General features: G+C 40.8%; 1 protein-coding gene across 29 annotated transcripts in view; it reads left to right on the top strand.

Annotated features, from left to right (window-relative positions):
• The window catches only part of kif1b (kinesin family member 1B), a 60986-nt gene that overhangs the window by 38535 nt on the left and 8503 nt on the right, over nt 1-13948 (top strand). For 14 of the 29 annotated variants that reach the window (XM_085146821.1, XM_085146823.1, XM_085146819.1 and 11 more), the window contains 17 exons: nt 2430-2535; nt 2720-2737; nt 3622-3770; nt 5870-6048; nt 6581-6718; nt 7544-7795; nt 9363-9481; nt 9791-9876; nt 10087-10216; nt 10546-10699; nt 11574-11664; nt 11774-11892; nt 12043-12098; nt 12349-12549; nt 13161-13269; nt 13389-13455; nt 13603-13687. In XM_085146821.1, coding sequence (XP_085002947.1) covers nt 2430-2535; nt 2720-2737; nt 3622-3770; nt 5870-6048; nt 6581-6718; nt 7544-7795; nt 9363-9481; nt 9791-9876; nt 10087-10216; nt 10546-10699; nt 11574-11664; nt 11774-11892; nt 12043-12098; nt 12349-12549; nt 13161-13269; nt 13389-13455; nt 13603-13687 — 2059 coding nt within the window. The remainder of the gene's footprint in view (nt 1-2429; nt 2536-2719; nt 2738-3621; nt 3771-5869; nt 6049-6580; nt 6719-7543; nt 7796-9362; nt 9482-9790; nt 9877-10086; nt 10217-10545; nt 10700-11573; nt 11665-11773; nt 11893-12042; nt 12099-12348; nt 12550-13160; nt 13270-13388; nt 13456-13602; nt 13688-13948) is intronic. The other 15 variants (XM_085146820.1, XM_085146828.1, XM_085146831.1 and 12 more) reach the window with 6 other exon arrangements.

Here is a 13948-nt window from a genome sequence, read left to right as displayed (position 1 = left end):
CCTGCTCTGCCTTTGCAATTCAGTATTTCCTTTGCCTTCCTTTTAATTCAGTGCCTACGGACAGGTTTGCAGATTAATTTTGTAAATCAAGCTTCATACCTTACCTAACCAAAACTAACTTTTTATCAATAACATACTGACTTATACATTTTTTTAGTAATCATCTTATTTGCTTGATTACAAACTTTTTCCTGTCTTTCTTTTAACTTAGCAGTTTAACCAAAAAAACTTCAGATATTCAGATAAACTTCAAATATGTAGCTACCAACTACTTACATGACAGTGTTTTGCACTTCCTCACTTCACGGATAAGCTGCATAATTTGTTATTGACTGCACTAATTTTTAAAGATACCAAGTTCTTTTAAAAATATGTTTTAAAAGCAGACCAAGTCCAAAAAAGGTTTTAAAACATGTCCGTGAGTTTTGGAGCTCACTAAAGACGCGCCGAAATGCAAGAACCACTACGCTGAAAAGCACAGAGAGCGCCCTCGATTGTACGTGAATGCAAATTGTATCCATTTCAAAGTTTCACTGAATAGTTTCCCCTTTTCTTCCTGTATGAAGCACTCAGTCTGGTTAAAATTACATTTTAGGTTTGTGGCTCATTGAGTAAGCACAGAGTTCACTGTGTTTCAGATGGATGCCCTACAGAGTGTTGTCAGGGTTCCCAAAGACTCGCCCTAAAAATGTTGGAAGCAGGACAAAGACTTGAAATGTTTGCATAATGGTATTCAGAGGAAATGTCCATATCAAATGAGATTTTTGTTTTTTTTAAGGACTGCCTTGTTTTTAGCTGCATATTCACACAACCGAGACAGATATGGGTGTGATGGTCTGTGAAATCTGTTGCCCATGTTAATAACTTCAGTAGTCTGTATCAGTGTTTTTGCCTCTGTGCTTTAGCGTGTGCGTATTTGCCTACCCTTTTAATCGGCCTGTTGTCTGCTGCATTTTTAGTTTTAAAAGAACCCCCATTAATTATTAACATTAGATATCAGATGGTCTTCAAATTATTTCAGACAAACAGCGACACTCACAGCAGGACGGGAGAGACCTTTGAGGACTGTCGTATTGTTAAGCCTGGGATTTGAATTTATTTTCTTTTTTATGCTCTTAAGTTTTGACGGTATAAATTCTGCCTTACTATGCTGTAACAAAAAAACCAAATGACATGACATATTCAGCCAGCCTTCCCCTCATATGTCTGACTATCTGTGCATGGAGTAGCTTACATTTCCTCAGCCCTGATGAATCTATTAAAAGAAATAGATGGTGACCGGGTAAGCTGGACAGTGTACAGCATCAAATGAACCACCGTGTGTACAGCTCTGAAATCTGCATTTATAAGTATGCTAGGTCTCCGTGTCTGAGTGTCGTACATCTTGTGTTTTTTGAACCTACAACCACATAAAGTGCCTCATTGTGGCTGTGTACCGAGTTGTGTTGCTCCTTGATAGAGCACATTAACATTGAACAGTATTGTTCACTGGTTTTCATAAAGGATATACCACAACTATGTGTTTTATTGTCAAGGTATGAATGAAATGAAATAAAATGACATGATCCATGTGCAGTTGTTTGTTACATATTGCTGGTATTTGTTTTCCACTACCACTAAACCTAAATAGGAGTAGAATCTGCATGTAGGCAGCGTGCAGGGTTAATAATTTGCAACAGTCAGGTTAAAGGTGCTTAAAGTGTCCTTCTAATAAACTCTAAATAAGCTTCGAGTTGATCGGTGAAACTTTCATGCTGGATTTCCACGGGCTCCTTAAACGAGGAGACGTCAGCTTGCTGGTAGGAGTTCAGCAGACAAATGAAAAGGCTGCATTGTCTTCTCAGAAGACTGTGAACAAACAGGATGAGGTCATTGGGAACGCAGCCTGTCCTGATGATGATGATGGCGCCCCTCATTGGATTACAGTTGACTCAGCTTCTACCGGCACCTCTCTGCTTCCACTCATACCACTGCTCTCAGATGCTTTTTTCCTCATTGATCAGTATAGAAAGTATCCCACAGTTTATGCTCTTACAAAGGCGATGGTTTCTCCTTTGTTGTACTGGTGAAGAGCTGAGCGATCCACATAATTAGAACTTTATTGAATCTCTTTAGTCCTGGATTTAATAATATCTTAGTTTCATGGACAGAAGAAATATCTTTTTTTCCCTTTGTAATGATGCATGAATTGCTTATGTGCAACATATTTATCTAGAAATTCATAATATAAGGGTAGGGCTCACAATCTAATAAGTATAAACCAGTTTAATGCTATTACACGTCCAGAAGCGCGCATCATTTGGCTTCATAATCGGTCTTCAGTGCTCGTTTTTCACAAATAAAACCCTCGTTGGGTTGGCGTCACCTGTTGTTGCGGCTGATGGACAGTTTTCCACGTTCTCTCTCCTCTTCCTTGTGTTGGTGTCCAGGTTTACGAGAGCAAATTGCAGGAGCTTCAGAAACAGGTGGAGACTCGCTCACTGATAGCTGAGACACCCGATGAAGAAGAGTTGGAGGAGGAGGAGGAAGAGGAAGGTGTGTAGTATGCATTTTCAGACCTGAAGATGATTGTTTTTCCTGTACACACTACATGTAATGCTAAAATATATATATATATGTGTATATATAGATATATATGTGTGGGTGAGTGCGTGTGTGTTTATTTTTATATAAATATATAAATGAACTGTGTCTGTTTTCTTCCACACTTTGTGTCCAGAGCCTAAACTCCTTGGATGTGCGTATAGTATTTACATATTCATAATATCACTTTCATTCAGATTCAAGTATTTTAATAGTGCCACATTAATTACCCATTGAAGGTATTAACAGAAAACTAGCTCAAAACTAGTACATCCTCTAGTCCATGCACAATAAAACATACTACTAATGGTATATGTTGTTTTACATAAATTTATATATTACTTTTACTAAACCTCTGTTTAACCAAAAAATCCATTGAGATTTTTTTTTTTTCAAGGGAGACCAGGTCAGAAATGCTCATCATTATGAAGTCTAAAGGACCATACTTATTCAGCCCAGTGATGACAGATTGTCATTAAATCACTGTCTCAGGGTTCAGAGCATGCCTCTGTGCTGGTTTCCATCATTTTAAGTCTGGATGAAAGACTGGTAATAACCAGCGATGGGTCATTAATTAATTTAGTCTTAATCTCATCCATCAAAATGAAACCTAATGTGAATACAGGCTCTGTCATGTTTAAAGGAGTTCTATTTATTGTGACAAAACTGAACCTTTATGCTCAGAGATTGTAGTTTCATACAAGAAACCTCTTAGTTTTGGTTCTTGATGCATATGTTTGTAAGTTTCGTGCTTTTCTGGAACTTTTTTCATTAATTCTGTTTGAGGGCCTCAAAAAGAAACTGTTGATACTGCAGTCAGTGCCTACAAGTAATGTTACCTTTAAAGTAAAGTTGACAAAATGCTATAACTGAGAGATCCTCTTGTATTTCAAGCATTAATGCTAAGTAGGATAGATCTGTGGCTGGGCTAAATCAAAGCTATGGTCCTTTTGGGTTTTATGATTATTTGATTTGTAAAGTTTAATAACTGCTGTATTTATCTTGATAACGCCCCCTCTGTCTTTTGTATCCGCACAGTGCCGTGGACTCAGCACGAGTTTGAGCTGGCTCAGTGGGCCTTCAGGAAGTGGAGGTATCATCAGTTCACCTCCCTTCGAGATCAGCTGTGGGGAAATGCCGTCTACCTAAAAGAGGCTAACGCCATCAGTGTGGAACTGAAGAAGAAAGTAAGTGAATTGGTATTTCTCTTTATTTACCTTGAAGTGAATCACCCTCATAGCAATAATCTATAATTTTCTACGTATTTCACTGACACCTAAACACAAACCCACATGACACACCCTTAGGCCTGGGAGAGTGTCACAAGGGAAGCGCCTGATGACGTTAATGGGTCAGAGGATGTTAGACTTAAAGGTTGCTGCGTAAAATATTTTCCATATAATAATGACTTACAGGTTCCTAGAATTATTTTAGTGGTTTGCAGAGTGTGCTTAGATAACTTATAATAAAATATTATCATCCTTACACTATACGCTGTTTCCCCGCCTCTTTTTCAGCTCTGTAAAAAGAAAAGTTCCATTTTAGCTCCTTATTTATTTAAAGCCCTCCTCTCAAGAAGCCCCGTTTATATAATACAGCTTCATCAAGATGGGAACAGCCATCTGAGAGCTGTCGGCTGGCAATAAAGCCCACAAAGAGGATAGACTCGTTCAGTACAAAATGTTTTCATGCAGCGGTGTTGACATTTCAGAAATTACTTGTATTGTGACCATAGACTTTTCTTATGCATGCTTCCCTCTACAGTTTCATTGTGCATGTTCAATGACAATAAAAGGCTATTCTATTCTATTTGTCTATTTTATATGTTTGTTGGCTTAGCATTGCATTTCCCACACAGGTCTGTTGTGTTTGGTTAGTGCTAATTGTTAGCATTAGCGTGCAGCATGCTAACACAAAATTAAAAGTGATGCAGGCCTTCAGTTTTTTTTAGATACTGGAAGTTCTTGCAGCCAGCAGTAGACCATTTTGGTGTTCTTTGGATGTGATTGATACATTTTAAAGAACCAGCAAAAAATTAAAAAAATGGCGCCACTCTCCTTGTTAAAGATGTCGCCTCACTGTAAGAAGTTTCCTGTTTTTGATCTTACCTGGACACCCAAGTTTGTGCATGTGACAGCTCGAGAATGATGCAGAGTAGCAGTTTCAAATTGATAACATTGGTGTATCTGCTAAAAGTCTCGGCCGAGTTTGAATCTCACTGACATCTGCCTCAAGGTTAGAGGTGTGGCTTTTACTTTAAAGCACTTTAAATGGTTACTAAGATAACAAAGCTGTATATCAATGCAATTCCATTACTATGTATGTATATGTGTCTAAGCAAAGGTTCTCTGGATCGTCTGCAGGTTGTGAAAAACGCTGCAACTAGGCTGTTGATAAAATCCTCCAAGTATTCACATGTGACACCGTTGCTATTTCAGCTACACTGGCTTCTGTTGAATTTAGAGTACATTTTAAGATCCTGGTCTTGACATTTAGAGCCTTGCATGGACTGGCACCACTCTACATCTCCGATCTGCTACAGCCCTATGTCCCTAGCAGGTCCCTGAGGTCATCTTATCAGGGCTTACTTGATATAAAACAGACTAAGATGAGAACTAAGGGTGACAGAGCTTTTGCCACTGTGGCCCTGAGACTGTGGAACTCTCTCCCTCATACATTAAGAACTGTGGACTCGGTAGTTGTTTTTAAAGAACAACTCAAAACTCTCCTTTTTAAAACTGTTTTTGGTTAAATTTCTGTTTATATTGTCTGTTTTACCCTTTTATTATTTGTTATCTTATGTGCAGCACTTTATGATTCTGTCTAGAAAGGTGCTATATAAATAAAATTGTATTATTATTATTATTATTTAAAGGTCACACAGATATTTATTTTTTTATGTCCCTGTCAAAACTCCTTTAAATGAAACTGATGCCTGGTTTACCTCCCTCATCAGGGATAAAAGTGTGATTTAAATGCGTGTCCACTTCTAGGCCCTCTGTGATTAATACCAGTAATGAGTCATCTGTCACATTTCCAGGCCATTTTCATCATAAGCTGACAGGATTTTGTCTCGGGTTTCTATCTGTGTGTGATTTATATCGAATGTTATTAATTGCTTTAGTGTTTTGTGTCCAGAAGATGCTGAGATCAAAAGGGCATGAAGAGGAAGGGAGTGGAGGGGTGTTCATCTGATCTTTCAGCTTCACGATATCAACCTTTGAACATTTACTTACCTGAAGATATAAACAGTCCCTTGTATTCGTCCTTTCCCATCATTCATCAGGTCCAGTTCCAGTTTGTCTTGCTGACAGACACGCCGTACTCGCCACTGCCCCCTGAGCTCCTTCCCCCAGAGCCAGAGAAAGATCGTGACCCGAGGCCTTTCCCTCGCACCGTGGTCGCTGTAGAGGTTCAAGACCTGAAGAATGGAGCCACGCACTACTGGTCCCTTGAAAAACTCAAGTAATGCTTCCACTTTTCCTTCTTAAACTATTCCTGAGTTTATTTACAATACATACATTTAAATCCTGAAGCTCCAATTGAGACACGTTTTTTTTTTGTTGTTGTTGGTTTTTTTCAAATTGGTTATTTTTAAAATGCTGTTAAACAGGTGTACCTAATAAACTGGTAACGTAACGCTTCGTCTATCACTGAAAGACCATTCTCAACACTAATAATGATAATAATAATAAAAGCCCTAACTTCAGATTTTAACTAATTTTAGAGTAACTAACCTGTATAAGAAATAATTTACCAAAAGATATTTTAAGTATTTTAAACTTTCTTTTTCCTTTTTTTGTTTGTATCTATCTGCTTTTGTGCAAATTAATTTTTTTTGTGTGCCTCTTCTCATATTTCCTGTACCAGGAATGCAAGAAAGACACAAAGAGCTATGATATCAGCGTCTGTACACCCAGCAGTCTCTGCCTTCTGACTTTTAGGAGCTCTCTTTCTCATCGCTCTCCCATTAAAATGACTCGCTTGTCATTTGCAGGCAGAGGCTGGACCAGATGAGATCGATGTACGACCGCGCTGGAGAAATGGCCTCCACGCACCAGGAGGATTGTGAGGGCACTTTGACAGGAAACGATCCCTTCTATGACCGTTTCCACTGGTTCAAACTCGTGGGGAGGTATGTAACGCAGAACCAACAGAAGCGTACGGTGCATCACGTTCACTCGTGTTCCACTTCTCACTTTCATCCTCTGCCATTGACGTTACATGCACCAGCGTTTTCACACAAGTGGGCCTCGTGTTTTATTATTTATGTCTGTTGGTGTTTTGCTCCTCGCTGAAATCCTTCATTTTTATTTTTTTGCTGTTGATTTTATTTTCCCATATGATTTCATGTCACATATCAACTTTCCTTTTTGTATTTATTATTTTATTTGATGTCACATTTTAATCCTGTGTTGTTTTTTGTAGTTTTTTTTTTTTTTATCCTGTGTATCATTTTGCTGTGTCTGTTCTCACATGTCACTCCCATGTTGATATCCGCCTGTAATTCATGCAAACACTTGTTAATAGCATTGTGGATTTGGATAATGTGGAACTTTGAGGCATTTTTGTATTCTATCCTCTTTTCATTCAGCCTGTGTGAGACGATTTGTATGTTAATCCTTTAAAGTGACGTTTCATTTTGGTTTAAAATAGTCATGTTTCTGTAAACCGCTGTCACACTGTTGGCTTAATACCTGCTGCCTATGAATTGAATCCTACAAATTTATTTGCATTAACTCTTCACATTATTCTGTGTAGCTGATAATTGTTTACATTACCTACTTCCTGCTGGTTAGTGTCCAGCTATGTGTTTTATGTTGTTTGAGGAAGGAAATGTTTGTTTCTGAAAGTGAAGTGTCACATCGATGCCGTGCTCACTGAGCTGTTTTAACTCTATTGCTCCGCTCTTACCTATCCCTGGTTCTCGCCACTCTTCCCAAACTGCCGCCCCCATCAGCTCCCCCATCTTCCACGGTTGCGTCAATGAGCACCTGGCTGACCGCACACCCTCTCCTACTTTCTCCACCACCGACTCGGAGATCACGGAGATGGCGGACGAGCGCCAGAGCGAGATGTCTGACTTGATCGACGATGAGGCGTTCGTGGACGACACGAGCTCAGACGCCGGCACCGAGGAGGGCTCGGACATCTTCAGCGATGGCCAGGACCCCTTCTACGACCGCTCCCCCTGGTTCATCCTGGTGGGAAGGTTGGTGACCGTGGCGTTCACATACAGGCTGGGGCAGGAGTTAGGAGCTGATGTTGGCTTGGTTTATTTTTATTTGCGTGTATGCAGATACAGAGCAAAGAGAAACCAGTGAAGAAAATAGGAAAAACTGAGGATGTACTGGATTACGCCCTGTGACGGTGCAGAAATAGATTTTGGATAGTTGATAGTTTGCATCGAGCAGCAGTGCAGTGAATAGATATAAAGGGACAAAATGCACCAACATTATTATTAAACAGTTAGAAGATCAGGAGCTTAAAATGTGAGTAAACACATGTGCGCAAATGACTTCCTGAAAGAGTCGGATCATGTTTTCAGAGCAGTTCGAGATAATTCGGGCACTTTTTGGACGTAATAGGATTAGTCACACTTTTAATTTAGACTGAGTCCCACAAAAAAAGCCACCATCTTTATCCATCCTCCCAGCGTGATGTCTCATTCCCCGCCACCATCACAGTGCTGACTGCATTAACTGCCATCTGTGTTCGAAATACATGTATTTGCTGTGTGAAAGCTGATTGGCTATTTGTCATCTTATGTTGTTGTTGTTTTTTTAATCCTCTAAATCTTTTTTTTCCTCTTTATTTCTTTTATTTATTACATTGTGATTACATCATTATGTTCTTATAACCTTGTCTGCTTTAACAGTGTACATGTGATGGATTGTAGTTCATATTAACTGACCAGTAGTTGGTAGTTGTCACTCAATCAGGCTCACTGGGATTTGTTTTAATTCATTGTTGTGAAATGCTGCAGCAGCTCACGTTGCACCCACGCCGCAGCCTCAGTGCTGTGAACATAATGGCTACTTTAAAAAAACAAAACGACTCTCCAGCCTCAGAAGAAGAAGACAGATCGGTGCAGCCAGACTGAGCTGAACTAAGCTCGGCTAACCTGCGTCACTGTGACTTCAGAGAATTTACAGATTCATATCTTTCCTCCATCTTAGCCTCGAGTCTCCCTGCACTGGGACAGCAGACAGTTTAAAAAAAAAAAAGAGTAGGCCATCAGAGGTACAGCAAAACAAATCAAACTGTCAGTGAGTGCGTGCGTAAGAGACTAACACGGCCATAACGCAGCACAATAAACCACCCTGTTACAGGCTTTACCGCCGCAGCCCCGGCGATCCGTCACCACCCTGTCACGCAGTTTAAAAATAAAACAGATGGTTTGAGCTGCTGCAGATTGAGTTTATATTCCCCCCCCCCCCCCCTTTTGTTTTTCTTTGGTCCTTAATTTATTTTTTTGCTTCTCCTCACATAAATGTCACTAATATTTTGCAGTATGTTATTGTAATTATTAATATGTGCTTAAACACTCAAAGCGATTGTGCGCAGGGTGTTTGAATTGCTGTCAGTCTGTATATGTTTTGTAGAGACAGTCTGTGACACTGCTCAGATCTCCTTTGGGATCCGACAGATATCAGCAGTTTAGTGAACGCCACCGTGAATCGGATGTTGATGTTTTCTGTATCTGAAAAATGCCGCAGCTGTTTCCAGACTGCACCGCGCTCAGGTTTTCATATCTCTCTCCTCTTTTTTACTCTCAGAGCTTTTGTGTACCTGAGTAACCTGCTGTACCCTGTACCTCTGGTTCACCGTGTTGCCGTAGTAACAGAGAAGGGCGAGGTGCGTGGCTTCCTGCGCGTAGGGGTCCAGGCTATAGCTGGTGAGTAATTAATGAGATTCTTTAGTGAGTGAGCCTACTGGGGGAGATAAAAGCACGCTTATTGCTCTTTATTAAATATGAGCGCCCCTGTATTTGGGCCATATAAAGTTTTCAATTTTTATGCTATTTAAATGGTAAATTTAACTGCTTTAATGTTCAGTAGCAGCATGGCAGCATATTGAAGTCACTGATACAGTGGCAAAGAAAAGATTCCTTAGATTCGGTGTATTCCTTTTGATCCGTGTTGACAGTTTAAGTCATCTGTGTCTGAGATAGATCCTGATTAGAGGAGGGTTTTTCTCTTTGTAGCTGACGAGGAAGCTCCAGACTACGGGTCAGGAGTGAGGCAGTCGGGAACCGCCAAGATTTCCTTTGATGATGAATACTTCAAAAAGGTAAGCCCGGAGCAGCATGTTTTCTGTGATGATGTGTATTATTGTGGTTCAAACTTCAAGTCATTGCTGTTCCTTATTTTTTATTTTTTCCTGTGTATTCAAGTCAAATAAAATGGCCTTAAATGGCCAATGCCTCACACTATAGCTAGGTTTGGAGATTCAGTGTCGCTCCTCCAGCTATATGCTAATGTCTTCCTTTGTTTCAATCAGAATGACTTCCCCTCCAAGGTCATAACCCGCTCCGGGTTGTCCCTGGAAGAGCTGCGCATCGTAGAGGGTCAGGGTCAGAGTTCAGAGGTCATCACACCCTCAGAGGAGCTCAACAGAATCAATGACATGGGTAAGGCTGCCAGACTTTCACCTCTTTACTCGTAAATTTCCACCTATGAGCCCCAGTGTTAAGCGCAGATGGTCCTGTTTAATGAAAAAGGAGGACTTAAAATGTTTTGTTATGGAAATTTGGCAGTTTTTCTTGTCCTGTGAAGGAACATGTATGAAAGCTATTTGATGAGTGAACAGCAGAATCCTCTCTATAAATTACATGCGTGAATGTGTGCTTGTTTAGAAGTCAAATGGAGACGGCAGAGTCACAGGTGCAGTCAAGGGTCTGTATTTTTTTAAACAAGTCATCCAACAAGCCTGCTAACCTTTCACTGTGGCTTTCTTTAGACCTCAAGCTGGGTAACATTGGAGAAACCAAACTAAGTCATGGTGATGATCTGGCAAGCCACTTGGAGGTGGGCAGCGTCTTTACCTTCCGTGTCACTGTGCTCCAGGCCAGTGGCATCCCGCCTGAGTATGCTGACATCTTCTGCCAATTCAAGTGAGTGCACGATCCTGAGAATACAGTAGTTGAGTCGGCTTTCTTTTACACTTCTAAAGAGTTTCTAAATGTCTTTCAAATGTCAAGTTTTTTCCACTCATTTTCAGTCCAGTCATTGTACTTGAGGTACATGAGAAAAACACCAACTTTAAAATGGACTTTGAGGCAGTGGTGTGGGAGATCTTGTCAACACTGATTAAATTAAGAATGCAAAAAAGTACCATTAGATTTCGATCCACCGCAAAAACACACAAAGGAGCATTATCAGTCATGGATTGGCCTCAACGGAGCCCAGAACCTTAATGACGCAGTGTGGGATCATCTAAAGGCAACATCCAACGAAGAGTTTTGAATGTCCTTTAAGAAGTCTGGAAAACTACTTAAAGAAATGACAAGAATGCTTGCCTAAGAGTTCAGGCTGTGTCAAAGAATAAAGGTGGTCATGCCAAACACTGACTTTAAAGAACATTAGAATTGTACAAACTCTGTTTCCAAATTTCCATCTATGTTTGCACGTTTCAATAAACTGCTGCACCCATTTCCCATTTTATTGGGGAAAAAAACTAAACAAGGGAAGACTTTAGCACAGTAGTTCATATTTGTTTGAAGCAGACTGGTTAAGTGGAAAATGCAGTGCTATAAAATCAGCTTTTTAACTAAAGTATGGTGTTATTGCTGTAAATTTACACCAAACTGTTTTGGTTTAAAAGTCGTTTGATTTTAGTTCAGCGTTTCAGCTTTATCTCTAAATATATACTCAGAACGAGGATTCAAAATTCGAGCTAAATCCTGGAGGTGACTTTTAACTGTCTGTCGTTATCTCGAGTAAAAAGAAATGCAACCTGCTGACATTCATTTATGTTTCTTCCCTCAGTTTCTTGCACCGTCACGATGAGGCTTTTTCCACCGAGCCTCTGAAAAACACTGGCAAAGGAGCTCCTCTGGGCTTTTACCACGTCCAGAATGTGAGCGCACACACACATCTGCACCTACACACACTAACTGTGCTTCAACGATTTTATTCCAACTCACTTTGTCAAACCCTTTTTCTTTTTTTTTTATCTGTTGGAGCAGATTTCTGTCGAAGTTACAGAGTCTTTTATTGAGTACATCAAGAGCAAGCCCGTCGTGTTTGAAGTGTTCGGCCACTACCAGCAGCACCCGCTGCACCTCCATGGCCAGGACCTGATCAGGTTGGTGGGGGTCAAACAGCAGATCCAGTCATGCAGTGATAATTCATATTTAATGCAGAAGATTTTGTTAGAAGTGGGTAAACGATTGCATTCTAATCACCTAATTTTATATGCATATGTAAATAAAAGGTATTTTTATTATGTCAACAGTCCTCCAACACCATCCAGGAAGTACTATCCTATTCCCATGCCTCTGTCCAAACCAGGTGAGTGTTTCCACATCAATGTGTTCTTTGCCATCAATAATTTTATGTTGATTTTTTTCTTACATAAGCATGCCTCATGTGTCCTTCCACTTTTTTTCCTTGTCATTTCTCGCCTCCTTTGGATTTTTTTTTTTGTCTCTTATTCAATCATTCCCTCACAATTTATATAATCCTCTTACCCAACTCTGTCCTCCTTCCTCTTCTTTTACCCTTCAATCTCTCTCACTGTTCATCAATACTGCACATCCAGACCATACCCGTAAGATAGAGTTGATCCGCTACCTCGTGAGCGGCTATGTGAACGGCAAAGTGCTGGACACGCTGTCCGAGCAAGCCAACTCCCTGGCGTCCTCTGCTCTGGCCAGTCTGGAGGACGAGGCTGACCAGCTCTCTCACTTCCCCTTCCTCCCAGTGGCCAGTGACCCTGTGCTAATTGTCCCCAAGCATCATGGTTGGTACAGTGGACTCTGTTGTAGCTAAAGAGCCAGACATTTGATGCTGGTGCTGTAGTGATTAGAGTAGTGCTGTGCTCTTATAGTGCTCTGTGGCTGCAGGCGGTAGCACGGTAAAGCTCTGCTGTTGATATGAGTGCTGCACCTTGCTGCAGGTGCGGTTAGTTCGGTCACAATGTCCTCCTGTTGCTTAGAAACTGTCCTGAGGAGACAACTTCAGGGTCAATGACATATCATTCACGTATATAAGGCGTAAATACAGCAGTTTTCAAGTGTAATAACATTCCTTTTGATCATATTGAGCATAGACGAATGCAATTGTGAGCTTTAGCGATTAGCCGTTTCAACAGGACCGTAATCCCGATGTGTGAGACAGCAGGGTGTTGTAATCTGTGATTTACTTCCTCCTAACATTTCAGTATGCTTCCAGTATCTATCCTCTGTGATTACTGGCTCAGTATAAAGAGTCAGCAGTGTTTTCACATCACCTATCCATCCTCCATTTAGTCACCCAAAGCATGTAGTAAATACTCCTGACTCTTATTCATCTTCTCTGAAATTCAGACAAATTCCCTCTTGATAACATTGAGCTTCTGTCTGTGTGTGCCAGTTCCAGCCACCAAGTTGAACACCATCACCAAATCCAACCTGGGTCAGTGTGTCAGCAAGTACGACCTGCTGGTCTGGTTTGAGATCAGCGAGCTGGAGCCCACTGGAGAGTGAGTATCCACTTGGAGTGTTATATTCCCACACAAGCTTTAAAGAAACAATAAAAATTATCTCCACAAAGAATATTATAAGTTGGGATGTTGTGTGACCTTCCTGCCTCCATGCACAGGTACATCCCAGCCATCGTGGATCACAGTGGAGGCCTGCCCTGCCATGGTACCTACCTGCTGCACCAGGTACAGGATTGATCCACATGTTCTTTTCTTATTACTCACACATTGGTAACTGCTTCCTTTGTACACAGTTGAATATCTTCTTTTAAAGTGTAATGTTGCTCTAGCTGTGCTCACTGTGATCTTGAGCTCCTGTTATGTTTGCTGCAGGGGATCCAGCGGAGGATCACAGTGACCCTCATCCACGAGAAGGGCAGCGAGCTCCATTGGAAAGATGTCCGTGAGCTGGTTGTAGGTGAGCAGCCTACCTTTAGGATCTAGTGCTATACCTCTGTAGAAAACAAAAAACCCAAAGCACAGAAACAATGTTTTATAGTGTTTGTGTGCTTTTGATAGACGAAGACAGGACAGAACATCATTAAAGAGATTTGACTTTGTGAGATCACACTGAAAACACACCACTCGGTTCTCTCTGAGATATTTTCAGTCTGGAAAGATGAATCTGTCTGGCTTTAGGCTGCTTCTCACTTTAAGCAGTTCATGCTGTAGCTGTAGC

Source organism: Neolamprologus multifasciatus, chromosome 20, assembly GCF_963576455.1.
Source record: "Neolamprologus multifasciatus chromosome 20, fNeoMul1.2, whole genome shotgun sequence".
NCBI lineage: Eukaryota > Metazoa > Chordata > Actinopteri > Cichliformes > Cichlidae > Neolamprologus > Neolamprologus multifasciatus.
The sequence above is the reverse complement of the archived record's forward strand: the minus strand, read 5'-3'. Positions and strand labels throughout refer to the sequence as shown.